Genomic DNA, 27,063 nt, shown 5'->3' on the forward strand with positions numbered 1-27,063 from the left:
ATTTGATATTTTAGATTTCATTGACGTGTGTGTGTGTGTGCGTGTGCGTGTGCGTGTGCGTGTGCGTGTGCGTGTGCGTGTGCGTGTGTGTGTGTGCGTGCGTGCGTGCGTGCGTGCGTGCGTGCGTGCGTGCGTGCGTGCGTGCGTGCGTGCGTGTGTGTGTGTGTGTGTGTGTGAGAGAGAGAGGGTGAGGCATATGTTTCCTGAAGTGTGCCAAAACCCCTTTGGCATAGTCGACTGCTGGTGGGGTTACAGCTGCTTATTAAACCGTGACTTAATTACTTAGAGCATTTTAACACATTGACACTTGAAAAGTAAGTGCCAGTAGAGTAAAACAATTATTTCAATTGTTTTAAGCGAGAGCTCAAGATTTCAGCCAGAAATCCCCATAATCTTTTACCATCACTGTCAACATGCTGAATTATCAGTGACATAGAAATAAAATCTCTGCATTGTTTGGGCCTCTAAAAATAAGAAGAACTTCACTTTTCCTCTTGGTTTTGACGACTTCCTGTCAAGCGAACCCTGCATGAAATATGAGTTTATCAAATTTGATCGGGTGAAATATTGAGACTTTTATTATATCAAAGCTATTGAAGCGTACTTGTTTGAAATGTCTGATTTTGATGCTGCTCTCTGATCTTATGTGAGTTTATGAAAGTGCTTTTATCAACGACAGATTCTGACACAGACACTTTGTGTAGTCTGAATTATCAGAGTGGTCAAATCAACAAGTGAACATAGAAAGTAGGTGTTGAGATTGTTTTGTTGTTTATTGGAAAACACTCAATGGTAAAGAAGGACAGTGGATGTGTCCACGTGATGATGCATCACAACATTAACTTGGTAACAACACCAAGGCACACTGTGCTCAAACTGAGCAGAGGAACAATCGTCTTTACAAAAGACATCAATAACAATGAAACATTAAACACTTGCTAACTCTGCACTTCTAACAGAAGTGAGGAAGAAACGCTGACCTACGAACAGATCATGTTATAATAATCACACAGTGATCAATTATATTCAGATGGAAGGATGAAATACTCATCATAAAACAGATAATTTTTTCAGATTTAATATCAAAATTTAAACTCAGGTTTTGCTCCATGCCCACACAGTCGACCAAAGCTGTAAACTTTAGACTTGCTTCAAGCCACATTAATTTGTTTCTCAAGGAAATGTTTTAGTTTTTTTTCTTAACCAGAAAGTTTTAAAGCTTCTCTTCATTCAGGAAGAGTCCATTCAAATTTTTAAAATTCATTAAATACAAAATGCAACTTTTTGATCGGTACGATCAATGAAAAAAGTTAAATGAAACCACATTATATAGTAGTACCTACATATGAAGTACAGTAAAGTTTTACATTAATTGCAGAAGCAATCAGGTGTTTCATGCAACATGCATGTAAAGATTAAAATTTTCTCATTTGAAAAATATTTTGCCATCTGAATTATACACAATTCAGTCCAGTGATCCAGTGATATATAACAATTACTGATACAATTAGATTCACATCATGCAACATGCATGACTAGAATTACACTTTTCCTATTTGGGAAAATAAATGTTGCTGTCATGAATTTCACAGAATCCAGTCCAGTAATCTTTGACCAATGTGGTCGTCTCAGTTTGTCTGGTAGTAACTCCAGTCTGTAGGTGTCTACCACGGCCTCCAGGGGGCGCTGTTGACTGGACTCTTCTCTTTGCTGATGCTGGTCTGGACTGTGGAGCTCAGAGGAGAGAAGTCAGCCTCTCTCAGGTTCTTATCAGAGGAAGGCTGCAGCTTGTTGAAGTGGTTCAGCAGTCTTCTTTGAGACTTGATGTTCACCTGCTGACCTGACAGGAAGTGTGTCGTCTCTTGGACACACCTGGAGTATCCCTGATGAACAGCTGCTGAGGTCACAGCTTTTTGCTGCTGCAGTCGTCTGAGGACACAAACTGTCATCTCCAGGATGTCTGCTTTCTCCAGCTTGGAGTCTGGCTCTTGTTTGAGGAACTCTGGACCCAGGAGAGACTTGAGCTGCTCAATGCTGCTGTTGATTCGCTCTCTGCGTAACTTCTCCACCAGAGGCTTTCTGAGCTGCAGAAAGAAAAACAAAACTCATTAGTCAACTTATTCTGGGAAGCATGTTAGAGTAAGAAGACATCTTCAAATGAAAGGTGAAGTTTTGTTGGATCTTGAATTTACCTTGTGGGTCAGAGTCAGATGGTCCTGAGAGTTGGTCACTGCTGCAGTGATTGTAGGTGCCATGTCTGGATGTCTGTGCTGTAGAGGTCTCAGTAGAGAGAATCTGATCTCTGCTGGCTTCATCCCTCCTATTTATACTCCCACATCTCCATATCAATGTGTGGGTTTGGGTCTGACTGGAGTTTCTCACAGTCTCAACCAATCAGAGAGCATGACTGCACAATGAAAGATTACACGCGCCGAATGGTTTTAATGGTAAAAGGGCAATGGGTTAGAGCTCAAGGGAACAGGTGCAGGACTGAGGGGTGAAAGATGCAGTCCTAAAGAGCTCTGAGAGAATCTGGGAAAGTCTTGACCCTAGAGCAGATCTGCTGGCTGATGCTGGGATCAATTACTTTACTGGGATGAAGTGGGATGAATAACACCTAATTGCACTCAGAGTAAAAGTAAAGCAAAACTGTATACAAAGGAATTTATTTTCAAGCCACTGTTAAAGAAAAACACTGGCAGCTTCAGACGCAGTGCTTGAGGTATTACACACAATGTTATTTCCAACACCAACCACACTGTTAATATTTTTTTCTGTAAAATAACAGTGAAGAGCTGGCAGCAGAGACGCCAGCAATATACTGTAATTTTGTGGCATGAATACTGTAAGGGACTTTATAGTGGTGGGCTAGATATATACTGCTGGCCAGATATATACTGTAATTCTACATGATTTAACAGTCAAATGCAGTAAAATTAAATACAGCATAATCAATTTTAGGGACGTTACTTCAACTTATTACAGTTTAAAATAGATAATAATAACAGAACAAAATTCAGCATGTTAAAGATTCAAGATATAAGTGCAACTAAGAATACAACTTCAGTGTTGTGTCCGAGATGTGCACTATGTAGTATGGAGAATCACAAGAAGATGCTTCTTTATGAACTGATTCATTTTATGACTGAGCAAACGAAACAAAAAAAAAAAGATCTAACTCCTGTCTGAAGATGTCTAGCACAGCCTCAAGGGGGCGCTGTTGGACTGGACTCTTCTCTTTGCTGATGCTGGTCTGGACTGTGGAGCTCAGAGGAGAGAAGTCAGCCTCTCTCAGGTTCTTATCAGAGGAAGGCTGTAGCTTGTTGAAGTGGTTCAGCAGTCGTCCTCTGATAAGAGAGTGTGAGCTGATAAAGTGAACCTATAGTTATGGATGTTACTTTTGCATATCATTCTCTTTATATCAAATGTGTAGAGTTTCCTCTGCTTTCCCATTCTGTACCTTCACTGCTGTCAGTTGAGGAAGATTAGAAGTGTAGCTTTTTACACATCACATTAGAGCTGAGCTGTTGAATAAGAAACTGATCGATGTCAAATTGAAACTGACCGTTAAAGCTTAAAGCTAAAGTGTCTTTGTAATTGGCACTTCTCATTTGGTTAACCACGACCACCTCAGTCACTCAATAAGAATATAGTGACATTAATCCCTCTGGATGAAAGACCTTAAAGGATTGTGTCATGTTTACCAAACATACATACATGTATATGTACAATAACCGTGTGTTTGGTTGTTAGGGTTGTGTGTTTACTCGTTGGAGTTTGAAGAATACTCTCGCTTGAAATAGGAAGACATTGAAATTATTAAAAGGTTTTTTTTCTTTCATTTATAAACCCAGGCTAAATGAGCTACATACATTTAAGAGGCTTCAGGTTGAAGTGATTGAACACAAGTTATAGATTCCTACAAAACAATCTGTCAGCAAATCAATGTTTGTAACAGAAACCATATCATAGTTTGAATTTCCCCCCGGGGAAGAATAATTATGTTTTTTGTTTATAATTGAATAGCTTTGTTGTATTAATTCATGAGAAATACAAAACCTCACTGGGAAATTAAACTACTTTAATTGTACAAAATCTGAGTCGGTAAAATACATTTTGTAAATGTTTTTTATGATTGTTGTTGTTCAGGTTTTAAGTGTAGCCTTGTTAATATATCCATGATTATACCACACAAACATTAAAACAGATTAGCAGGTTTTTCATGCATATAGGAACATATTTTCTGTTAAACCCATCAGAGGAGGCGTCAAAGACCTGATTCAGCCTGATGCACTGTAAGTGTATCAATGACAACACAAACCACGTTTTTAATAGCTAATTAAATCTCTTTATTACAATCACATGTACATCATCATATTCCAAAAAGCTTGCCGTCGTGAAAAGTACCCTTGCACAGACAGATGGAGGTTGTGTTGCAGGCGGGATGGAGGGATTGTCAGATGGACTGATGTCTAGTTTAGAGTTTCCCAGCAGCAAGTGTCTCCGCTCCAGTGTGCTTTTAATTTCACATCACACGAGGACAGGCAGCAGCACTATTTTCAGCTCTCTGTGTCCTTGTGTAATGTAAGGGGGGAGGTGGGTGAGAAGGAAAAAAATAAATCTTTCTTCGTCATCCATTATTCAGACAGTTTGAGTCACAGCCGAGAGAGGAATAAAAGTGGAAACAAACTGGGTTGAGGTTTGATTTCACTTCTGATTCCAAGTGTTTTCAACAAACAAGCATTTCTGTCAATCATCACACTCTCTGTTTTCTCCAGGGTCATTTCAAAAGATGAATATCAGTTTTATCTATTTGAATCCAGTACAAAGAAATCAGGTACTTAGGCCTACCATAGCAGCCCCACTACTCACTCTATTTATTTTCTTATTCCAGAAATGTTTATGTGGGAAAATGAGCACAAAGCCAAACGCCACATTCAAGCCAATCAGGATGACTGCAACTCCACAGTACATGTTCAATCTGGGAACCCCTCAGCAATAACAGCTCTGTAGCCTCTCGGGGCGACGGCCAATATTTCAGGGCATCTGGTGTAGCCAGTGGATATCTGGGAAATGGCTAACACAGCCAAGAATGTATCTCTGTGGTGCTGCTCGTTATAACAGTCCTATGAGCAATTTGAGTTGCAGAAATGGAGTTGGAGTTGAGGGAAGACATCTTTGGCTAATGTCGACCAACTCCATTTTGCATGTCAATGCAGATCAATTTAACCCGTTAATGAAATGAAAATTATTCCCCAGACAAGAGTTGGTGAAATCAAAGATTGCATCGCACCCAGGGCATTATGCCTCTTTGCTTTTTACTTTGGACCTTGAATGTCAATGAACAATGTCTGGTCTGAATAAGTGTCCTATTATCTAATGACAGTTGGATTGTTGGCAAGCATGCAAAGACTGAGAGCAAATTCTGCCACTTTTAATTTCCCTATTCTCATCCGCCTAACACTTCTTAAAATGTCTTTTAAGAAAAAGGGCAGTTTCTGTTGTACAGAGATAGAACATCCGTCAGCTTCCTTATTTATTATTTATTATTTATATATTAATGTGCAAGGGTTTTATCTTTTTATTCTGACGCTGCCTGACATTTCTACAGACTTTTGCATGTACGTCTGCAGGCAACTGTTTAGACAAGGTAACCTTGGGAAAGGTTTTAACTTTTCAGCCAACAACGCCATAATCAGGTCAAATATGAATTTTGTAAAAATGCTTCTTTATGACCCAAAACCAGAAGAACTAGTAACTAGTTCAAGAGTCTCTTGTTTCAGTTCAACAAAATAAATTAAATCTTACCAGGAAATCTTACATGATTAAAGGGTCTGCTCAGCTGACCATGTCGTTTTGAGCATGTTAGCATGCCGGCATTAGAACGTAGCTCACAATACTTATTGCATTGTAAACAAATCCAAGAAGCATCTCTGCCCGGGACACAATGAAGTGATATCCATTTGATTTATCTAATCCTGGAGAAAACACAAAACAAGATGATTTTCTATAATATCGTTGTGTTTCTTAAAGCATTAGAGTGTCAGTGATAATTAATAATTAATTGATGCCACATTTAACATTCAATACAATCTGAGTCACCTCCCGTGAGTGTAACAATATTGTGAGTGATTAATGTACTAAGACTACAAATGTAAATCTCTGTGCTGTATTTACAGACTCCATAACACAGCTATAAACCCACAAAATCACATGATAAACCACTTGGAGATCAACCATCCTGTTGCAAGTTCAACCTCGTCTGCACCTTCTGACAAAATCAATATGTACATGTCATAATGACACAAAACAACAGTAAATTTCAATTCAGCCATTGAAAGAGACGATAATATTCACATTTTTTATCCACTCTTTTAAAAAAAAAAAAGGTAAATTAAAGTTTCACCAGCTCCTAAGTAAAGTAACTAGATTTTAAAGTTTCTAAAGATCATAAAAACTTTTCACATTAGTTTTGTAACCATCACAAGAAAAATATTTAAATATGTCCAACACAATGACGATAAACTGATTTTTTTTTCCTCCATAAATCACTATGATAGTTCATAAGGAAAACATTGATACACACCATCGCTCTATCTACAGTCGTTCAACTGGCCTCCGTCCCTGGTACAGAAAGGTAGGGAAAACTTTATGTATCAAAAAGATTCTGTGCAAAAAGTTGTTCTTTTAGGTCCCTCTAATTGAAAACAAAGAAATAATGGGAATATCTACATAACGTTTGCGCTTTTCATTGACTCTATAGGATGATGTGCACCGACTCATAATGACTCTTCAGTTTTGTGCATCTGTATTTTAAAACTAGTAACTGCATTAAATGGAAACATGACAGGCAGTGCACATAACTCTGTCATTATCTTAATAAAACTAGCTTGAGGAATTATTGCACATTTTCCCAAACTGCGGACCTGAAATCAGATTTACTCAAACTGCATCTGCTCTCAGTGGAAAGTCAACAAGACTGACCGAAGCTCTCGCTCTCTCCCAGCTCTATAGATGCTGCAGCAGTCTGGACAAATTGACTTGAGGTGTTTCTTCTTCTGCTTAGAATGATCTCCACACAGTCGATGCATCACATTTGATTTCAATAAACATGCATAAGCTGTTACCTGGATAGGTAGACTTGTAAACATCCTGCCAAGAGTAAACACAGATGCAGGAACAGGAAGCCACAGACCATGAGGGGCCAAAAACCATATGCTGCATTTACGCCATATCAGTAGAAAAGTACTAACAAGAAAAAAAAATCCCCTTAATACTGAAGTATCACATGATGGTGATTTCAGACATCCAGCTGTGCTGCCTCACAGTTATGTCTGTGTTCTGCAATTTAAATGGTTGGCAAGTTGGTTAGACCCTTGAAGCATGGTTTGCTTCAATCTACTGTGATCCCAATAAATGGATTTAAGAAGTAGGATGTGATTGAAAATAGTTAAGATAACTAATATAACTATGTTACAGCAGCCCAAACTAGATATTCCAAATTAATGTTTTGCTGGCCAACAAGTGTCTTAAATTAGGAACTTGTGCCCTAAATAAAGACAGATCAACTTCAATAACTAAAAATAACAGTGCTTGTTCAGAAGAGCAAAAATAAAGTTGTTAAATAAAGAGTATGTTTGGGCTCTTTGCTTCCTTACATAGATACATTTCTATATCTGATTCAAAAGCACATGTAGTAACAGAAACAATTATTGTGATGTAACAGCTAATGGGTAGATTGACATATTGTTATCAATATTTCCTAATTTAATACAGAGAGACATTTTGTTGCTGTCTGATCAAAAATAAATAAAATAATTTAATCTAGCAGGCTAGTCTGGGTTTGTGTTATAACTGAGGCTGCACACGAGCATGCTCTGAAAGATATGACGTGAATGTGGCATAATATACTCCAGAAAAAACACAGAGTAAGGTAACAGTTAATAACCTCTGCAAACCCTGTGGTACATTTCTCCCCACCATTGCTCCCACCAATCAATACTTAAACTGTAAACAGAGTTCCTATTAAAAAAACAGTTCATAATTTGGTATCAAATCTAAGTTATCATTGTCCTCATTGCTACAGTTCATGTGTTCTGATGTAAAAGTAGTACTTTATCATTAGTGCACAGCCTGGTAAATCTTCAGATCAATATTGCTCCCCGAAATCTCATGGACTTTTTCTTTTTAAAGATTGTTGATCATTTTGATAAAGACTTTGTCAGGGGGAATTTGTAGCAGATGGTGTAGCATGAACCACATGATGCAGACATACAGTACGCGATCATCTGACCTTGTTCGGTTGTTTGTCATTACAAGCGTCATGCACTGACACATTTTGTCCGGGGTGCTGAACAGTGGCGAAACACCCACACATAAAGCTATCAGTTGAGGTGAGAACAGTGAAAACAGTGAGGTTTGCACTCATACGCACATTCATTAAAAAAACAGTCAAACATTTTCACAAGTCATCATGTTCTCTGTCCTTCCTGGAGTCTTTTGAAAAGGTAGATATTAGTCTTTGCCTTTCAGATGCACAAGTATTGAAGACCCTCTTTTTTGGTGGATATATATTGTCTTTTTTGTTGCAATACTCAGGTGCTGATTGTCCTTTAGGTGTGAGCAGTCTCAAAGTCAGAAATTGTGAGAATGGCAAAAAAATACTCACTGATGGATCAGCATGTATTTCAGAGGATGTACATTTTATCACTTGCAGAAATGTTCAGCTAGCAATAAATAAAGCACAATTTGGACTTCTGTTAGTTTATGACAGAAATATACCGTACATCATTCTCTTGAGGCATTTCAAATGCAGAATTTATTTTCAGTTTGCATTAAAGTTATTTTATGACCAAATCAGAGTTTGACAAATTGAGGTAACTGGTTTTTATTTAGATCAACTTTGGAGATTTTTTCTGATATTATTGGACAAGGTCCTTCCCTTTGTGTTAAACCAGGCTAAATGTCCTGGACCGGTATCTTTACTCAGCCCTAACTAATACCCATCTCCATATGTGAATCTGGCTAAGACAGATGACAACATGACTTAATAAAAATGTATCGTTAGCGTAACATCACACACACTTGCACACAGTGTTAGTGTTAGACGTGTTGACTATGCAGTTAGACGGTGGTGACTGTCAGCAGGGAGCTGGGACACATCATGTCATCGTGGTTATCAAGCCTTGTCCCATGAGTCAGGAGCTCCTCTACTGTTGTCCAGTCATCCAACAGCTTTCTGTTCCTCAGACGACTCAGCTTCCTCTGACTCATCTCCAGAACAGTGTTGCATCGCCCATCTGTAAAAGCTCCGCCTACTCTACTGTCAAGCATACCTCCATCTCCAGCAGAAGCTCCTCCCCCTCCTGTGATGGCTCCTCCCCTGCTGATTGAATCTCGTACAGTAACTCCTCTGGCTTGAAGCTGCTGCTGCTGCCTCTGCTCACGGGCCAATAGGAAATGTTCCCTTCTTTCCGTTCGACTCCAGTATCGACCCATCAGCATGTCGGTGTTGGTCTCCTCGTCTGTGCTCATCCCACTTCGTTCATCTGCCAGCTGGGATGCTCGGTCTCTCAGGAGCTGGCTCCTGGAGATCCTTGAGGTTGTGCTATGTTTCGAGCTGAGATCAGTTTTAGGCTGCAGACCAGAATTGGGATTGGGGCTTAAACTTGCGTTAATGTGTCCTTTCTTTGCATCCCATCCAGCAGCACAGTTGACTCCTGTGTGGCCTTCCAGGGTGCTATAGAGACCTCTGCCTCCTCCAGCCCCCTGGGACTGACGGTTTGCAGGTTTCGGCCAGGTGTCATTGACGTCTCCAGCCTGAGGGTGAACCAAACTCTGTAAGTGCTGCTGCTCTCTGGCAATGGTCCTCCCCAGCTCCTGCTGCCTCTCTCTATCCATCTCTTCCTGTATCTGAGCCTCCATCTCTCTCTCCAGCTCTTTCTCCTGTTGCATATGCCTTTGCTGTTCCAGCTCCCTCTCGATTTCTCTGTCCCTTTCAGTTAACAACGGTTCAGGCATCATGTGTCTTTCTTGGGAGTGCCAGTAGTCATGGTGAGGGATCTGGCTGTTTTGCTCATAGCACCTCTCATGGATGTTGGGACCCCTGATGTGCCCCAGAGCTGAGGGATGTTGTTGGGGAGAGACAGCCAAGGTATTTGGGTGGGAAGTAATCATACCTACCCTTAGCTCACTTTCCTCTGGTAGGCCTGGCGGCAGTACGTTGCATGGAGCAACACCCCCACAATGGTGCATGGTTGCTGAACAGTACGAGGGGGAGGCTGGGTGGCTCGCCCTGCGACGATACTCCTGAGGAGGGGGGCGATGGTGAAGTGTTCGGCTTCTCCTCAACATCCCCACTGAACTAGAGCCCTGGTGGTGCTGCTGCATGGGTACCAGTTGTCTCCGATGGCTAGAGGGGGTACTGCACGTGGAGAGGACTGGAGCTGTCATCCGTGAGACTGCAGCATGGGAGGGGTTGAAGAGGGCTCCGCTGCTGGAGCTGTGACGGTTCAGACAGGGCCTATCAGTTTTGTTGAACTGGACAGATGAAACCCTGGAAAGTTGGAATAGTGAAATCAGTCAGCGGCACTAAAACATGTTGGGGAACATGAAGGTTTAGAAGTAAAGGGCAAAATTCAGTCTAATAAATAGATTTACTTTTTACTTAATCTTTCAGAAACCTAGACAATCATTGAACAGTGTTTATTCTACCAGTTGCTACCTGAAAAGTCCTCTAGGTGGAAGGTCCATGACAGGTTCAGCAGTCTCCTCCATCTCGTGCTGCAGGCGCTGACACTGCGGCTGGATAGTGAGTGCCTCAGGGATAGCCTCCAGCAGCTCGCGGTGGCTCTTTGGGCAGCTATCGCGTCGCTCTCGCCTCTCACAGGATTCGCCCTGATGTTGCAGCCTAGCATTGTAAAGCCGCATTCGCTTCTCCAGCAACCTCTGGAAGTGCCTGAACTCCCCGGTGCTCACACTGTAGAAGCCAGAGTCACTAAGCTCCGAGGAGATGAAAGACTCTGAGGATGGGGAACCACCTCCATAGCCCCCACAACCCCCTGGGGCAAGGGCCCCATGAGAATGACAGTCCTCAAGGCCTCCCTCCTCGGTCTCCAGTCCTGAAAGGTCTCCCTGGTGGAGGGAGCCATCAGTCCAGCCCAGACCACTGTCCAGCTCATGATGGAGGGGCAGGAAGCCCAGAGGCTTCTCAAGCATGAAGTCCTCGTCGTCCGTCTGCAACAACAAGCATTCATAGTCCCAAGGTCATTCCAACTAATATCTTCATCAGAACACTATAATTAGTAGAAAACTGCATATTTTCAAAGTACTACGTAGGACCAGCCCTAATGACTGTGCATTTTTATTGCATTTATTTTATTGCATTTTTTGGCTGACAGTAGTGAGACCATAAATATGTTGGCTTTTCTATTAGCATAGACCATGACCTTTAGACCTTTTCACTTCAAAAAGAATCCTTCACTGTAGGCAGGATTAGCTTATCCTCTGCCACATCATTGTCTTCTTCTGCCCTTGCCAATTTATCAATACAAGTTGGTTTTAAAGAATCATAGTAAAAATAATAATCATGATCACGGTTGATGTTAGGCCTGACCGCTAAAAATCGGGGTTACATCTTGACGTCGCTTGAAAGATGTCTCATGTCACACAAGTCATTATTCTCTTCAAATCAGTCTGCAAGATTTTCACACCATCGCTCAGTATAATGTTGGCTTGTTTCAGTCATTAACCGAGTTGATGCTTAATAAGGTGTGAGATCCACTACCAAACCCAAAGAAAGCCAATAGAGTGGACTCTAGTTGACTTTGGACCCCATGCAGTAGGCAAGAGATAGAAGTCTGTTTTACTAAACCATCTAACTATTAAAAAACAGCTCACAAATACAATTATTCAAGTATCATTGAAAAGTAATGAATACCAATTTCATAAAACAGCTGGTCACAAAAATGGTAAGAAAACAAAAACTGGAGGAAATGGTGCATCTTTTTTTGTGACTGTATTCAGCTGCAGATAAATCCAAATTTGGTGTTTCAGTATTTCTGGAAGTAGGACCGAGTGTGTGGGAAGAGTCAAAACAAACAACAGTTTGTGCGTTCAGAGTTGTAAGAGAAAATAAACAGCGTGACTCATTGATGTGTTTTTAGTTTTTTTAACACCAATGCAGCTCAATAGCACAGGAGCTAATATGTATCAAGCTTTGGATACACAGACAATGCTTGTATGTGGGATCAGTTCAATGTCATGTTTAGTCTGCTCCTGAGATATTTTGACTGTAGACATGTGAAGAATCTCAAGGATATTATTTAAAATGTTAGCCTGATTGTTTTCATATATCAATCTGCACCGACATCAGTAGGATATTGATTTGGATCGCCTTTTTGAATGAGTTCATTTGAAGGTCACAATATATTTAAATTTGTGTTTGATACAGAGTCGTGTTTTGACACAACCCATAAAGTATGGCATTGTCTGAATTGCAGTCTCACAAAAAAATGGATCAATTGCAGCTCTTGTATGATGAACATGCAAACACTTTTCTCGGATACCTGACTGTGGAAGCCGTTAGGTTCTTCTAAGTTCGTATTGCAACATCCCATCAGGCAGTTCTGTCCATTTGGTCCACGACCGGTCAGCTCAGGATCCTGGGGGACAACGATGAGAGGAAAGAAAATTAAAAACAACACAACTGTAATATAATGACTCTGTTACCAATCACAGGCTTTTTGTTGTTGTCAGTTTTGTACTAAACTGTCAAATCAAACTTTTCTAATGTATGTGAATGCTTGCAAGCTCTGTAGGCTTTTGCATAAAGATGGAAAAATATGTTATTTATTTACCCAAACCCTTTTGCATCCAGACCCCCTAATTGGGTCACGATTGTTTAACGCAGCATATATAATGTTAGTCTAGTCTGTTCTCTGTGAGACTACTGAGCTTCATTTTATGAAAACATGCATCTGCAATGACTCTGTCTTTAACTATGGTAGAGACTGTCTGATAGGTTGTTAAACAATTAATTTTATGCAGCTCAATTGTGAACTGGGCTGAATGTGTATACAGTATGTAAGTGTCCATTTGTATGTCTGTTTCTGTTGTGTCACCTGATGAACAATGTCCACAGTGTCCCGTGGCGAGCTGGACATGTAGCTGTAGCGTCCTCCTTCACAGTGATCTTGTGGCAAAGCCAGGTGGCCGTAAAAATGTCTGACAGACAAAACAAGAAAACCAAATGTTGACATTTTAATCTGATTTTTTTCAAACCCTGGTACAAAGCAAAACTCGATAACCTCCACACACAATATGTTTCTTCATAGGCGACTAATTTTCAAATGTGCACCGAGGAAAAGACTCAAAGATACACACAAATAATTCATGAGCCCTTGCAATGACAAATTAAATGCCATGCTGCCCTGAAATATGAGAGGATGTCTTAAATTATTTAACATTATTTAACCTTCCTCATCACTAAACAGAATTAATATCTTATATAAGCTGCAAATCTGGAAACCAAACTTTCTGTTGAGTGAAAACACAAAAAACTTTTCTGTCTTACCCATTTTGTTATTTTATTTCATTTGAAAAGAAACATCTTGATTTTCCTTGGTGTTAAAGGTGTCATATTTTTTAACTCATAAAAAGGAAAACTGACAAACTGTCTTTTCTGTGTGTTTTTACCTGTCTTGGTAGGTCGGGCTGGAAGCATTTATCCCGGCCCCCATTGGTGGGAGGGGCAGGTTGAGATGCTGCAGGTTAAGAGGTAGGGTCTCCCATGCCCCCCTGTCTGCCTCAGTGCCACACCCCCTCTGACCCTTGATCTGCAGAGTGATTGGACGCTGACTGGCTGCCAAGATCCTCAGAGCGTCACGCTGGCTCAGGTGTGCTAGACTCCGCCCATTCAACTGAAACAGACAGACAGGTGAAAATTAGATCAGGTACAAGCGTCCATAATCCCACATTCTGAGCTGAAACGCACCGTCTTGTTGGACTCACGTAGGAGTCAGCCTTATGGGAATAATAGTTATATATTCCATATTTTTAAGAGGGCTAGGAGAAGTGTTTTTCTCAGCAGCAGAACAAACCTTACTGATGGAATTAAACAAGGACTTTAAATCGCTGGGACAAGAGTTCAAAATCTTTTAATCCTGCGACCCCCAAAATAACAACATGAGAAACTGGGGATCCCATCTGTACCTGGAAATGGTTACAGCATTTAACTTTGTGTACATCAACCTGCACTAATAGACCTATCCAAGCATGGTCTTATTTCATTGTGCCTGTGTGCATTTTAATTGACAAAGATCAACACAGATGCCTGCATTGTTACAGTCAAGTGTTTTACTTTACTTTCAGCACAAATCTCACTTCAGGATTATTTCACGCGTATCGGTAAAATATGCAATATAAGTCATTTGAAATTTGTATTTGTTTTTGGAACGCACCTCCTGACCCCTCTCCCAGTTTCTCACAACCACCAAATTTCAGGTTCAACTCCAGTCTGCAGCGCAACAGGCAACTCACCACCACGAGTTATCATCAGAAGCTTGCCAGTGAAAACATTATGTGGTCATAAATCTAAAGCCTACATTGTTTAGGATGCTGTAGGTTTAAAAGTCTTTAAAAACCAACAATGGATCTCTATGTTTTAATTGGCCTTTCAAAATTGGCTGCAGATTGGTAAAGTAACGTTGTGCTCGTTGTTGGCCATTTTACCATTACTTCCACTCTGGGTGGTGGTGGCATGTGATGTGAGCTCGGGCATTTGAATTGTTCCTGAAGTACTCCACTTCAGGTCAAACTTCCCCCAGGGATTGTAGAATCCACAGCGGGTTCACGCTTGCCTTCATTGAAACAGGATCCCAGTACAGGCAGGAGATAAGTCCGACATGATCATGCATTACCAACACTGAGAGCTAGCTACCTTTACCAGTGCGACTGGGATGACGCACACCGCCCCCTGCAAAGAGGTTAAATAACCCGCAGAAGTCTGAGAAAATTCTCTGTGAATTAACAACATTCAAAAATGTCCAAACACAATCTTCTGTATTTTTAAAGGCAAGTCTGTCTATTCATTTTATATTAATCAGAACTGATAAAATGGTCTCCTATTCCTAACCATATGCTGAAGTTGCATCCTGCAGATCTGTGCATCATTAATTAGAGTTGGTCCATGTATGATTGGCCGACCAGCGATGAAAACATCACTCCTACTGTACACAAGTTCAGGTTGGAAAAAATGACCCTAATGATGTTGTCAGCTTGAAGGCGACAAATGTACAACAAATGTATGAATTTCCACAACAACAAAAAAAACTGTTACAAACTGGAAATGGAAGGCTCTAAAGACATTTGATGCTTGTCAGGTTGCGAGGTTTTAATCAATGCAATGCAGTTGCATCGTGGGTAGTGTAGGACCCAGTGTTTTGGGAATTTGACCCACATAAGGGGCTTTTAAAGCAACATATTTAGATCTTTTCTGGAGCCTTTTTCAGGTAAGAAACTCAAGCAGGAGAGGAATGTCCAAACTCAAACTATACTGTGTGTAAAGACAGTGTCAACACAATAATGAAATGTTAGTCGTCAGGCTTCCATTTTAAACGCACTTCATCTAGTCTGTGTGTTTTTACACTCCAGACGATAACTCTGGAATAGTCGACATTATGCAACTGGGTCGAAACACAAAGCTTCGCAGACAGATGGTGAATTTATCTCATTATGACAATCAGTCGAATTTTGGTGATTTTACATCAAATGTGACGAATGTGGACACGGTGTTCATGTTAGCACTAAAGGGTTAACACCTACGAGCAAACATAAACCACAGCCTACTTCACATGCACGCACGCACACACGCACGCACACACTCTCACACTCACATACATGTAGATCAGCAGCCATCGAATTAGACGCATGAACAGTATTGTTAACTCCAGCACATCACAACCATGAGTCACCCTCTGCTACATTCAACCAAACACACACACACACGCACTCCCAGTATGAGTTGAGATGCACAAAATGGCACCTGTGTGTGGAAACAGGACGGTAGAAGAAGGAGTGTGAGGCTGAAACTGATGGAGATCACAAACATGAAGATCTTTCTTGCACAAAACATTTGATTTATTGTGTCAAAAAAAATGCATTGAAGTGTTTGAGATTTAATCCCATAAATTAGGTCAATTATGTAAACACACAAACAGTCCTGCAGAAATCCTCAAATAATATTTGCATCTGTATCATACACACACACACACACACACATATACGCACACACCTGAACAGGACGTGCACAGCCCATCTCCATCTTATTCCGACCAGACATCGTCAAACACACAGTATTTATTTCAGGCAGGTTTTTGGATGCTCACCGTTTGGTCTCCCATCCATGGTCCAGAGAGCCAGCACCCCATCGTCACGGCAACAGAGGATAGCCGCCTTGCTTCCCAAGAAAATCACCGATGCTGCTGCTTCCTCCAGCAGATCGTCTCCTCCTCCTCCTCCTCCTCCTCCTCACTCTCTTCGTCTACCTCTCCTCAGTGCTCTTTTCACTTTCACTCTCTCCTCAGCATCCGTCCTCCTCCCTTCCTATCTTCTGTATTCCCCTTTTTCTTCCTTTCCTCATCTATTTCTTTAACGTCCCTTTCATTTCCCATCCCCCTTCTCCACAGCTCCAGATTTCAGCATCCTGCACACACATACAGACACACACTCACCCACACTCTTGCATGAATCCAGCTTTGCAAATAGAGAAATATGCGCAGGCTGACACAGTGGATTCAGAGACGAAGAGGGAAACACACGCAGTCACACAGTAAAGATGGTGCCTGATTGGTGGCCTTTTAAGGGTCACTAGCCAATCAGACGCAGTGGTGTCCCTCTGGATATCTTCCTCTCCGACTGAAACTCCTCATGAAGCATCAACATGTGCAGGAGGGGCTCTGTACTGCAGAGATACACACAGTAGCAGTGGGAAACACCATACAACCATCCATCTTTTCGCTATTAATCCAGGATCCTCCAACAGATGCTGCTTAAGGCATGCTGGGAGTAGTAGTCCCTCCGGTGTGTCCATCAGAGAAATTCTGATTCAGTCGCTCAGTTGTCCAAGAAGCCATGTGCACAAATGTGTTACAAAAGAAACCCTGAGTTAGTATGAGTGCTCTCCCACAGGCAGTTTGGTCCAGACTGATGCAGTGTCCTAATTTCATTTTGTACACCATGTACTTTTTTTGTGATTTTTCTTCTTCTTTTTTTGGTGCGGTCCCAAATTGAATAATATATTTATTTGTGAGCACTTTTCAAGACAGGAGCACAAAGTGCTGCACATAAGCATATTCAAAGGGGTAAAAGGGACACAAATGTTAACAAGCAAAAAAGCAACATTTGGACATATAGTGTAAATACAACGAAGTTAAAAGAGCCAATCACAAATGTTAAGTTCAAAAATGTTTTGTTCAAAAATGCCCAGGAGCTCGGCTAAAGTAATGTCTGCTGAAAAGGCATGTCTAAAAAAAAAGCAGAATCAGTGAATGCTGATCGAATACAGAGTGACTGTTCCAGAGCTGAGGTGCAATCCCAGCATTAACTCGATCACCCTTCGACCGCAACCTTGACTCAAGCCTGAAGAGCAGCTGATTGAAGGCTGCTTTTTGCACAGATCTGATTTTCTTTGTTTCGGCCTGCATCAGACTGCCATGGGAATGCACTTTTTGAAAGTGGGACAAATCTGATTTGTAAAGATCAGCTCTTATGTGCTGTATGTGTTATGAGTTGTTTAAGCTGTCGTGAGAATATCAGATCTGAGTAACACAGGAGCAGAAAAATCAGATTCAGGTGGCTGCAGTGTAAGCTGAGGAGAGGTTGTTCGGTACAAACAAAACCTTCATTTCTCTTAAAGGAAATGACCACAGCCGTTCCAGGAAGCCATCGTGGTTTACCTTTGAATCTGGAGGTGTTTTTTTCAACAGCCAAAGAGGGGGGAAGGATCAGTCATTGAGTCAAGTAAAATCAAGGTTTTTTTTATAGCACATTTAAAATAAATTGGTAACCAGTGCAGCTAAACAATTGATGATGTGAGATGTGCGCTCTGTCGTCGTGAGACGTCTGGGCCCGTATTCACAAACATCCTGAGAATCCTCTCAGAGCGCTCTGAACTTAACTTTACCGTTCCTAACAAGGAGCTTTAGCTTACGAGTTATCTAGTTAGTAATCCAGTCAGACATTTTGTGATCATGAACACTTTGAAATTAGCGTCTGTGTGATCTTTTGTAAGAGGTTCTTTAGAAGCATAATAGCCCACAAGATGTTTGAAAATCACACGCCCACTTGCGCAACAGCTTCTTCACCTGCTGATCGTTACATCAGCAGGTAATTAGTGATAATTAGTGATTGGATGCACCTGTGGAGGTGACCGCATGAAAAAAAAAAAACAACACATCATGCACATCTAACTTTGCACCGAAAAACGTCAGTGATGGATTTAAAAGTCTGCACAAATCATTTGTGTTCTGCCCAACTTTGAGTCAAAAATGTTCTGCGTGTCGTGTTTGAAGAGCATGTCTCCATTTTCTCCTCAGCTTGAGAAATTCTTCAGCCTGTTAGACGTCCTCCTCACTACTCAGTTTGACACCTTCGGAGCTCTTTTAAGGGCTAAGACACTGTGAATAACTTCCATCGTTTGAAGGATCTAGTCTGAACTTTGAGGAAAAATTCTTAGAAAATGTCCTGATTTTAAAAATGTTCTTTGAATTTTATCACTCGGAGTGACTCTTAGTATTTTGAAGGCTTGGTGAATATAGGCTCAGGTGTTTATTGGAAATTTGGGCTCAATGGTCTCGTCTTCACTGAAAGGTCGGAGATTTGATCCCCAGCTCCTGCAGCCACATGTCCAATGTGTCCTTGGGCGAGACTCTTAATCCCAAGTCGGTCCCGCATCAGTGTGTGAATGTGTAGTTGTGACTTGTGGTATAAAAGCTCTGAGTAGTCAGAAGATTAGAAAAAAGGACCATACAAGCTCAAATCCATTTACCAAAATGTCAGGGTTAGTGAAGACCAGATAACCCGACGATGAACTGTTTACGTCTAACTTGGAGTGCAGGTCTCTGGTGTAAGAAGGACACAGGAGGAGGACGATGTAGGTCAAGACAACCCGAGTGTATGTGGTTTTCCTTTTCTCACATATAGTGTTTGAACTCAGTGACTTCCAGGAGAGAGAGATTTATTTATTTTTTTATATCTGTCTTTGAATATCACATCACACAGGGCATCCTCTCCACCTTAATGTAGCACACTTCTTCATTCTGATTGGACGGTGGCCGAGCTCTCACGGGCAGAATCTCCCAAGGCGACGCTGCAGGAGAGAGCAGGCGGAGATGTCTCCTGTCCTCAGCGGACAGAATAAGAAACAGTCACATGAGCCTTAGAGCCGCTCACACGCTCTGCGGTAACACACATACACGCATGTATGTAGGCTGAATTTGAACTGATTCACCCACTGGCCCTGCTCTGACTGTTTGGTTACTATGGCTACCAGCTCTCCTGCAAACGTATTTGTAGATTTGTACATTTTCCCCTCCACATTCACTGTTTAAAATACGAGGAGCTGCAGAATGCTTTTGATACTGTTCATATTAAGGTGTGGGAGTGTGTGTGTGTGTGTGTGTGTGCACGTCTTGCTCCTGCTGCAGATAAAGATGATGATGATGGGTGCATCTGGATGCCTGTCGCTGAGCTCTGGCATTTCTGAACTGAAGTACGGAGGCGTAGAGAGAGCGAGAGAGAGAGAGAGAGAGCATGTGTCAGAGTTACATACTGTAGAGCCTCAGCTATGACACACACACACACTCACACACACACACAGACCTGTCTGTGCCTATAAATGGAAAGCACTCTTACTGTTGCTGAGAAGCCACGAGAAGCTTCTGTGTGTAGAGTACGCATAGAGGGATTCATATGACCATCCACCAGCCTTTTTAATAAGATGAATAAAAACAGTGTCAGCTAATGTCACATTAGATTTGCAGTGAGGGAGTTTGAAAAGGAGCAAATGATTACATTTTTATCACAAAGGAAACAAAAAAAGGAAAATAAGTTAAAAATATTCAATATAAAAACGCAGTGAGTTTTGAAGGACGTGGATGATTTTAAGGAGTTTCTTTTCTTGTTGCGCAGTTGAGGAGGTTGGTTTTATTATAGTGTTGTTGCCCTTATATGACAGAGCAACAAGAAGCAGGGGCTGAATTCTTAAGCGATCTTAAATGGGTCAAAACCAAGCAGCAACCTCTGGTGTTGAAAAATGATGCTCGAGTGCAAAATAAGCAGCAGTTCCTTAAGTGTCCACATGAGGCTGGGTGCAAAAGCCAAGGGATCCCTTAAGGGCCAATATTAATGTGTCAATGTTTACAGCAAAAAATATATGTTTACAACCTAGTACAAAAAACGATGTTCACTTCTTTATCCTTACACACAGTGTGAGAGGTGAATGGCTTTTATAAAGTATACATCTTGATTATATTAAGGCTGAGGAATATATTTATATCACTAGAGGTGTGGCTGACAACACAAACAAATACAACCTGAATACATACATACAGCCTGAAAGCCACAATATTATTTTTGTTATGAATTGTAAGAAATGCTTGAAGGGGAACTAAAGTAATCTTTATGTAAAACTGTAGCACTGATACAAAACTTAATAATCACACACAGGTGACATCAGTGTTTTTATATGTGAAGCACAACAGACAACTCAAGCAGACCCTTGACAAACTAACGGATTTTTCATATCTGGGTAACTTGAGTGTCGATACTGACCAATAAAATGTGAAGTGAACCAATCCAGTCTTTTGTTTGTGGTCTGCATAAGTCTCACAATACAGAAAAAAATGCTCTGTTTCAAATCTGCCCTCCTTGTGATGTCACAGTGGGATTCTGGTAAACAAAGCCTCTCCCCTTGTATCTCCACTCATGGCCTTTACCACTACCCTGGAATGAAACGTTTGCTCAGGTCCGCCATTTTAATTCTAAAATGGGAAAACTAAAAGGGGGCTAATTGCATTTAAAGAGACACACACCAAAACGGAGCGTTCTGAGAGGGCTGGTTTCTACGGGGTCACAAACCTCCTCTGGTGCTTGTTTCATGTTTTATTTGGACCGAAGCACAGCACAGATGTTTCATTTAGAGCACAGGGAACTGGTAGAAAAAAGGGGATAACATGTCCTCTTTAAAACTGGAGGTTGCTTGGCTTTAAAGTATTTCTCCTGTTCCCATTCTTAGGTGCTTAGCAGAGTAAACCAGCCCCTCATTGTTTATCATTTTTAAATGAAAAACGATCCAAAAAAACATGTAAACATTTTTAATATTTTTAAATTTGTGTTTATATCCGAGATGTATTTCCACCTGTTTACCTATGACATCAATATTTCATTTAAAGCCGGTCAAACGTATTTAAAACCTGTTTCCCCATTTGGGCGTTTAGTACAGTTTGTCTCAGACAGGGACCCGTACAGCCTGCAGCGCTGCGCATGGGTGCCCATGATTGGTCAGGCTTGTCAGAGCCGGGCTGTGATTGGTCAACTTCTTCGTGTGTACCGGCCGGGGCGGGCAGAAAATACACAGTTTCTACACTTTCTTCGTGTTTAGCTGCTTATCTACCGTCCGACCATTTTTGTTTTTATTTAGTGCGGAGGCCAAGTCGGGAATAAACACGCCATTTATCAGACACAAGTGACGTGTTTTTTTTTTAGTTTCTTGCTATTAATATAAAGCTGCTCTGATGGAGTTAGCTGCATTAGCTTAGCATGCTAACATGCCTTTGAAATTAAAACAGAGAATCTCGGGTCGACTTTTTTTTTAAGACAACAGGTAAGACAAAAGCACTGACAGGAAACGAGCTGACACACAGAAACAGACTGAGACACGTTGTCATTTACTGGTAAAGTTTAAAACTTGAACTAAGAAACAGCATCGAGTGAGGTGTGCGCATGCGCAATTGTTACTCCGTTTCACTTTTAAGCGCAGATGAGGTTTTGGTTCTCTTTGGACCGGTCCAGGGGGGGGGGGGGTATGAATAATGTGGACTTGTTTGTTTAAGCCAGACCTCAAGGTTCGGTTCTTGGGAACTCTAAATGTGTTTTTAAAGGACTGCAGCATGCTCTGTTTAAGGATATCCAAATCTGTAGAGTTTAAAAACACTTAAAACCATAATATTAATGTATACCGACCCCCCACCATTCTTCACTGGAGATCAGCTTTATTTATATCTCATCTATTCTTAAATTAACTGATCTAATTGCCCTATCATAATTTTGTATAACACAACCAACCAGTTCAACTTTGCATATTTGAATGTGGCGTGTATAAGATTGGTCAAATCAACTGCTTTCATACTTAAAACATCGTACATTATTTTAAAAAAAAAATCCTCATTGACCAACAAATTTAAAGAGGGATGCGGTTTTGAGTTTTTAAAATCACTCCTGAAGTTTTGTGTTTTGTTTTCCAGGCAGGGTTTTAGAGTTTCTTTTTTTGAAATTCTCTTTTTTATTGAATTCTTTCATGTCCAAACATGCCAAACTTTTCAATTCAATTAACCATCTGCAATTGTACAACAGTGATAATCGTTTCCACCAGAATAGTATCCCTAACCAGGAAGCGGTACAAAAGTGTGCAAGGACTCATTAGGCATCTAAACTACCCGTAACACAGGATTTTTCAAATATAGTAAAAAAAGCAAACAAGAACACAGTAAACAAACATGTAGGGGTAGACCTCAATGACACATAAATCCCTCTACAGAGGGAATACAGATATTTATATGTAAGAAATGACAAAGGGAAAAACAAAGCAAAACTATCCACTTTAAACAAATGATGGACGTATTGGCGTGATATATTCCAACCATCTTTCCCATCTTTTCAAAAAGATTTCCTGTTGTAATTTCAAAGCAAAAGTAGTCCTTTCCATCCTAAACATATAGGGTTTTAGACTTTCATGTAAATAATACTGGTCCGGTAAGTAAGGTTATAGAGTGGTGTTTGTTTGTGACTGGTTAACACGTCTGCCTCGCTCTCCTCCCTCCCCGCAGCATGAACTGCCCCCCTACAAAGCGCCTCCGAGGCCTGAATCAGGATGTGGTGACGGCGATGCCCTTCGACGACCCGTTCGGAGACGACGACGGTTTCACCCAGGACGACTTGGACGAGATTGACATCATCGCCTCCCAGGCCGCCACCTCGACCGCTGCGGCTGGTCACGAGTGGAAACCGGCGCCTAAACCGACGGAGCCGGCTCGTGGGTCTGCATGGTCGTCGTCCGCAGGCTCGAGCAAATCCGTGAACAAAACCACAAACAATCAGAGCCGAGAGAACACGTTTGGATTCGGCGGGAGCACCAGAGGGAATGCTGGGACACCGAAGAGAGAGCTTCATGGTGAGTTACCACATACATTTAGGTTCTGGTCCTGAACGGTCTGGATTTGTTTGGACCAGAGAAGGTCGGCGCTTTGCTCTTTTTTCTGACACAGCTCTGTTGTTTGGTTGTGTTCAGGCAGCAGGCAGCAGCAGCAGCTCGGGTCAGACAGAGAAGACTCCCACAGACAGCTGGAGGCTCAGCATGCAGAGCTGAAGAGAAAGGTGAGGTTCACGGCCGTTTAACTCTTAAAATGGCAGGTAAACAAACTGGGAACAAACATTACACAGTTTGTTTTATTTCATCACAGACGGGAAAACCTTTTGTAGTTTTTGCAACACGTTTATATTTCTCTATTGATTGAAAAACTTCTGAGCTGGACCTGATATCTGAAGGCTCAGAAATGTATCCATGTAGGACAGAGTAAAGATGAGTCCAGCGTGAGTTATAATGTTTTTACGTCAAGTGCCAGCTGAGAGCAGACTCAGGATGAGTCCAGTGTTTGTGATTGTGTGTGTGTATGTGTGTGTGTGTCGTTAGCTGAAGGAGGTGGAGGAGGAGATTGTGCTGAAGAGCGGCGAGATCCGGGTCCTCAGGGACTCTCTGAAAGGAACTCAGCAAGAGAAGGAGGCCCAGAGGCAGAACCAGATCCTGCTGGAGACTCAGAGACAGAGAGAGCACAGCGAGAGAGAGAAGGAGCTCAACAGGAAGGTGAGGAGGTGAAAGAAAAAAAACACACACACGAACATGCAGTACACACGATCCTTAAAATGTTGTGTGGTCTGTGTGTCCAGGTCCAGTCTTTGCAGACAGAGCTGCAGTTTAAAGAAGCAGAGATCAATGAAATGAAGATCAAACTCAATACAGACAAAAACAAGACGGCCTCGCCGCTGCCCAGACACAGGTAGGTCGCCATCAAAATATCAAACTGCAAATAAATGTGTTCTTTATGAGACAGTGGATGTCCGTTTGAGCCCTGCAGACATCCGCCTGAAGTCCGAGGGCTGATGACGTTTGAGCGGTCGCGTCATTGAACATAACGAAGCTGATCTTTGGTTCATGCTATGATTACATCCATCTACACAGAGCATTGATTCATACGCCTCCTCCAAACGTCCCACTCAGAGGGACATGGATGAAAAGGCAGCGCTGGGGCATTTCAGGGGCAGGCTTTTTTAATGTTTTTTCATCAAGAAGTTTCCCGGAGTTCTTGTGTGAAATGTGTCAGGGAGTCAAACGGTCCAAACAGCTGTGGCTCCAGGACAGCAACACATTTATGGCCCTTTCCTGATCATTTCTAGAGGACTCTCCCAAAAACTGGTTTTATACATTTACCTCACAGAAGGAGGTTATTCCTCCTGGATTGGAGGGGGGTCGGGGGGACAAGGGGCAATACATACGTATGACGGGCCGATCATTTTAGAAAAGCCTTCTGCTAATTTTGCTTTTAGATGATTTATTCTTTTAAACTCTTTAGCACTTTGAGATTCACGAATGTAAAGTGCTTTTACCAATAAAATGTATTATTATTTATTATTGGTTCTACTCTTTCCTCTCTCTCTCTCTCTCAGCCCTAAAGTGCTGAGCAGTCTGGCCCAGTTGCATCATGGGAACAGCGGCAACTCGTCCTCTCCAACAGGAAACGGTTTCATCACCAAGGAGATGTTTGGAGCCGGCATCCCGACGAGGACGACCCCGGTGAAGACGCGGAGGGACGGTGCGTGTGTGTGTGTGTGTGTGTGTGAGATGTAACGACGTCTGTTCTTGAGGACTTTTGATGACGTGTGTGTTTTTCTTGCAGACAGGGGGTCCAGCAGCAAATCTGGAGACAGACTGGAAGTAACTCGCCCAGATCCCTTCCTGTCTGTCAGACCTGCACACCTGCAGCCCAGAGGTGAGGCTGCAGGAAGAAGAACACACACACACACACACACACACACACACAACTCTCCACCTCTTCAGATAAGAATGAAACATGTTTCATTCATCTATTTATAACAGTAATTAAAAACACAATGAGCTGAAACGCTGAGTGAAGACAAACACATGAACAGCTGTTTTTATCTTTCATTATAAACCAGCCAACAGTGAGTCAGTGAGCCTGCCTGAAGGCACCGGCCAATTAGAGGGAAACACGGGCAGAGTAAAATAGGCCACATGTCATCTTATATTAATAACTAATGTATACATCAGGTTTTATTTTTGGCTTTTATGATCCTTTGTTGGAGAGATCGGACGGTGGAAACACTATCACAGATTTTTGTGTCTTATTGTTGACAGTCTTCTTTGCGGCGGTCTTCTCGCCCCGCGTCAAACTCGTAACATCAGCTGTGTTTGATCAGGGAGGGGGGGCGGCTGTGGTTCAGTTGGTGGAGTCGTCGTTCCTCAGTCGTAAAGTCGAGGGTTTGATTCCCCAGCTGCACACACACCCGATGTGTGTAGGTGCCTCCGTGTGCTCTCTCATGGCTGTCGGGCGTGACTTCTCAGATAGAAAGAAGAGAACCTGTGTTATGATCCAGTGATGAAGACATAGTGTCCAGGTGCATCATGGGAAATGTCTCTTCTGAGTGTCAGGATTTGTCCTCCAGGTGGCGTCCTGCTGGGGTTGTTGCTGCAGCAGCCTTTGTCTCCCAGCAGCCTCGGCCTCTCTCACCTGCTGTCCATGAGTCTGACGGACAACCACCTGACGTCCAGGTAAAAACCAGCCAGCACTGTAACCATGGCAACAAGGCAAGAAGTGGATATGTGTGAGGGCAGTGTTAGAAATTGTAGCATTATATTCAGAGATAGCACAAGCGGGGGGGGGGCATACCAGAGCAGTTTGGGGTTCGGTGCCTTGCTCAATGGCACCTCCACAGTACTCGGGAAGTGACCTGGCACCGCCATATTTTTTGGTTGTCACCAGCAACCCTCCAGTTCTCAATCAAAGCTTCTAGTCTGAGTTGCTCCAGTTACTAATGTTTAAATCTTTAAACGTGTTGTTTTGTTTTTTTAAAACCTTTATTCAAAGATCGGTCCAAAGGTTACTGGACTGTTTGAAGGTCTTGAAGATGTTTCACCTCTCGTCTTTCTTCAGCTCTAAACGTTTCTACAACCAGTCCAGCTGTCTTTGGATCAAGCTTTGAATCGACCCTGACCTGCATGTTTCTCATTTAATGTAGAATACATCGTTTCTGTCTTCTTCAAACACACTGACCCGAGTCGATGATGACGATAAATGAAAGTGGTTTTTTTTCTTGTGCCTTGTTGCTGTATGTTTTGTGTTCAGCAGACTGTCGGGAGGTTTTCCCTCTGAGGCTGCAGCCGGTGTGAGTGCAGGACCAGATCCCAGAGCTGCTCCGAGTCTGGTCCAGAGTCTGGCTGTAACTGGACTCAACATGCTGAGTCAGAGCCGAGCAGAAGCTGCAGCCAGCGGCAGAAACCAAAGGTAGACTGACTGAGCTGAAGAAAAGCACAAGTATAAAAGAAGGATGACGCTGAACTTTAGTGTGGAGAGCAGCGCCCTCTTGTGGCCAAATGATGTAACCGCAGCTTTAAAGATACAACAACACTGAGCAGCACCATGAGGCCCGATGTTAATGTAGATATTAAAGAGGGATTGTTCATGTCCATTTATAAAGTAAAACCAGTAAACACGA

The 27,063-nt window shown here is 42.0% G+C and overlaps 2 protein-coding genes across 18 annotated transcripts in view; one reads left to right on the forward strand and one right to left on the reverse strand.

Moving 5' to 3' along the window:
- Positions 1-27,063, forward strand: part of atrip (ATR interacting protein) — a 66,842-nt gene that overhangs the window by 35,310 nt on the left and 4,469 nt on the right. For 9 of the 17 annotated variants that reach the window (XM_079341969.1, XM_079341970.1, XM_079341964.1 and 6 more), the window contains 10 exons: positions 9,250-9,601; positions 9,705-9,839; positions 23,103-23,446; positions 23,564-23,649; positions 23,966-24,136; positions 24,220-24,329; positions 24,997-25,142; positions 25,227-25,319; positions 26,014-26,119; positions 26,694-26,852. In XM_079341969.1, coding sequence (XP_079198095.1) covers positions 9,561-9,601; positions 9,705-9,839; positions 23,103-23,446; positions 23,564-23,649; positions 23,966-24,136; positions 24,220-24,329; positions 24,997-25,142; positions 25,227-25,319; positions 26,014-26,119; positions 26,694-26,852 — 1,391 coding nt within the window. In that variant the 5' untranslated portion in view covers positions 9,250-9,560. Of the gene's footprint in view, positions 1-9,249; positions 9,602-9,704; positions 9,840-13,805; positions 13,937-21,561; positions 21,881-23,102; positions 23,447-23,563; positions 23,650-23,965; positions 24,137-24,219; positions 24,330-24,996; positions 25,143-25,226; positions 25,320-26,013; positions 26,120-26,693; positions 26,853-27,063 lie in introns of those variants that run through there. The other 8 variants (XM_079341956.1, XM_079341955.1, XM_079341967.1 and 5 more) reach the window with 8 other exon arrangements.
- Positions 87-2,864, reverse strand: LOC306822777 (transcription factor HES-5-like). The gene is made up of 2 exons (XM_079341993.1): positions 2,193-2,864; positions 87-2,084 (listed from the first exon to the last, which is right to left on the reverse strand). The coding sequence occupies exons 1-2, from the start codon at positions 2,313-2,315 to the stop codon at positions 1,665-1,667; spliced, it is 543 nt and encodes a 180-aa protein (XP_079198119.1). The 5' UTR covers positions 2,316-2,864; the 3' UTR covers positions 87-1,664.

This window comes from Symphodus melops (genome assembly GCF_947650265.1).
Source record: "Symphodus melops genome assembly, chromosome: 4".
Classification (NCBI taxonomy): domain Eukaryota; kingdom Metazoa; phylum Chordata; class Actinopteri; order Labriformes; family Labridae; genus Symphodus; species Symphodus melops.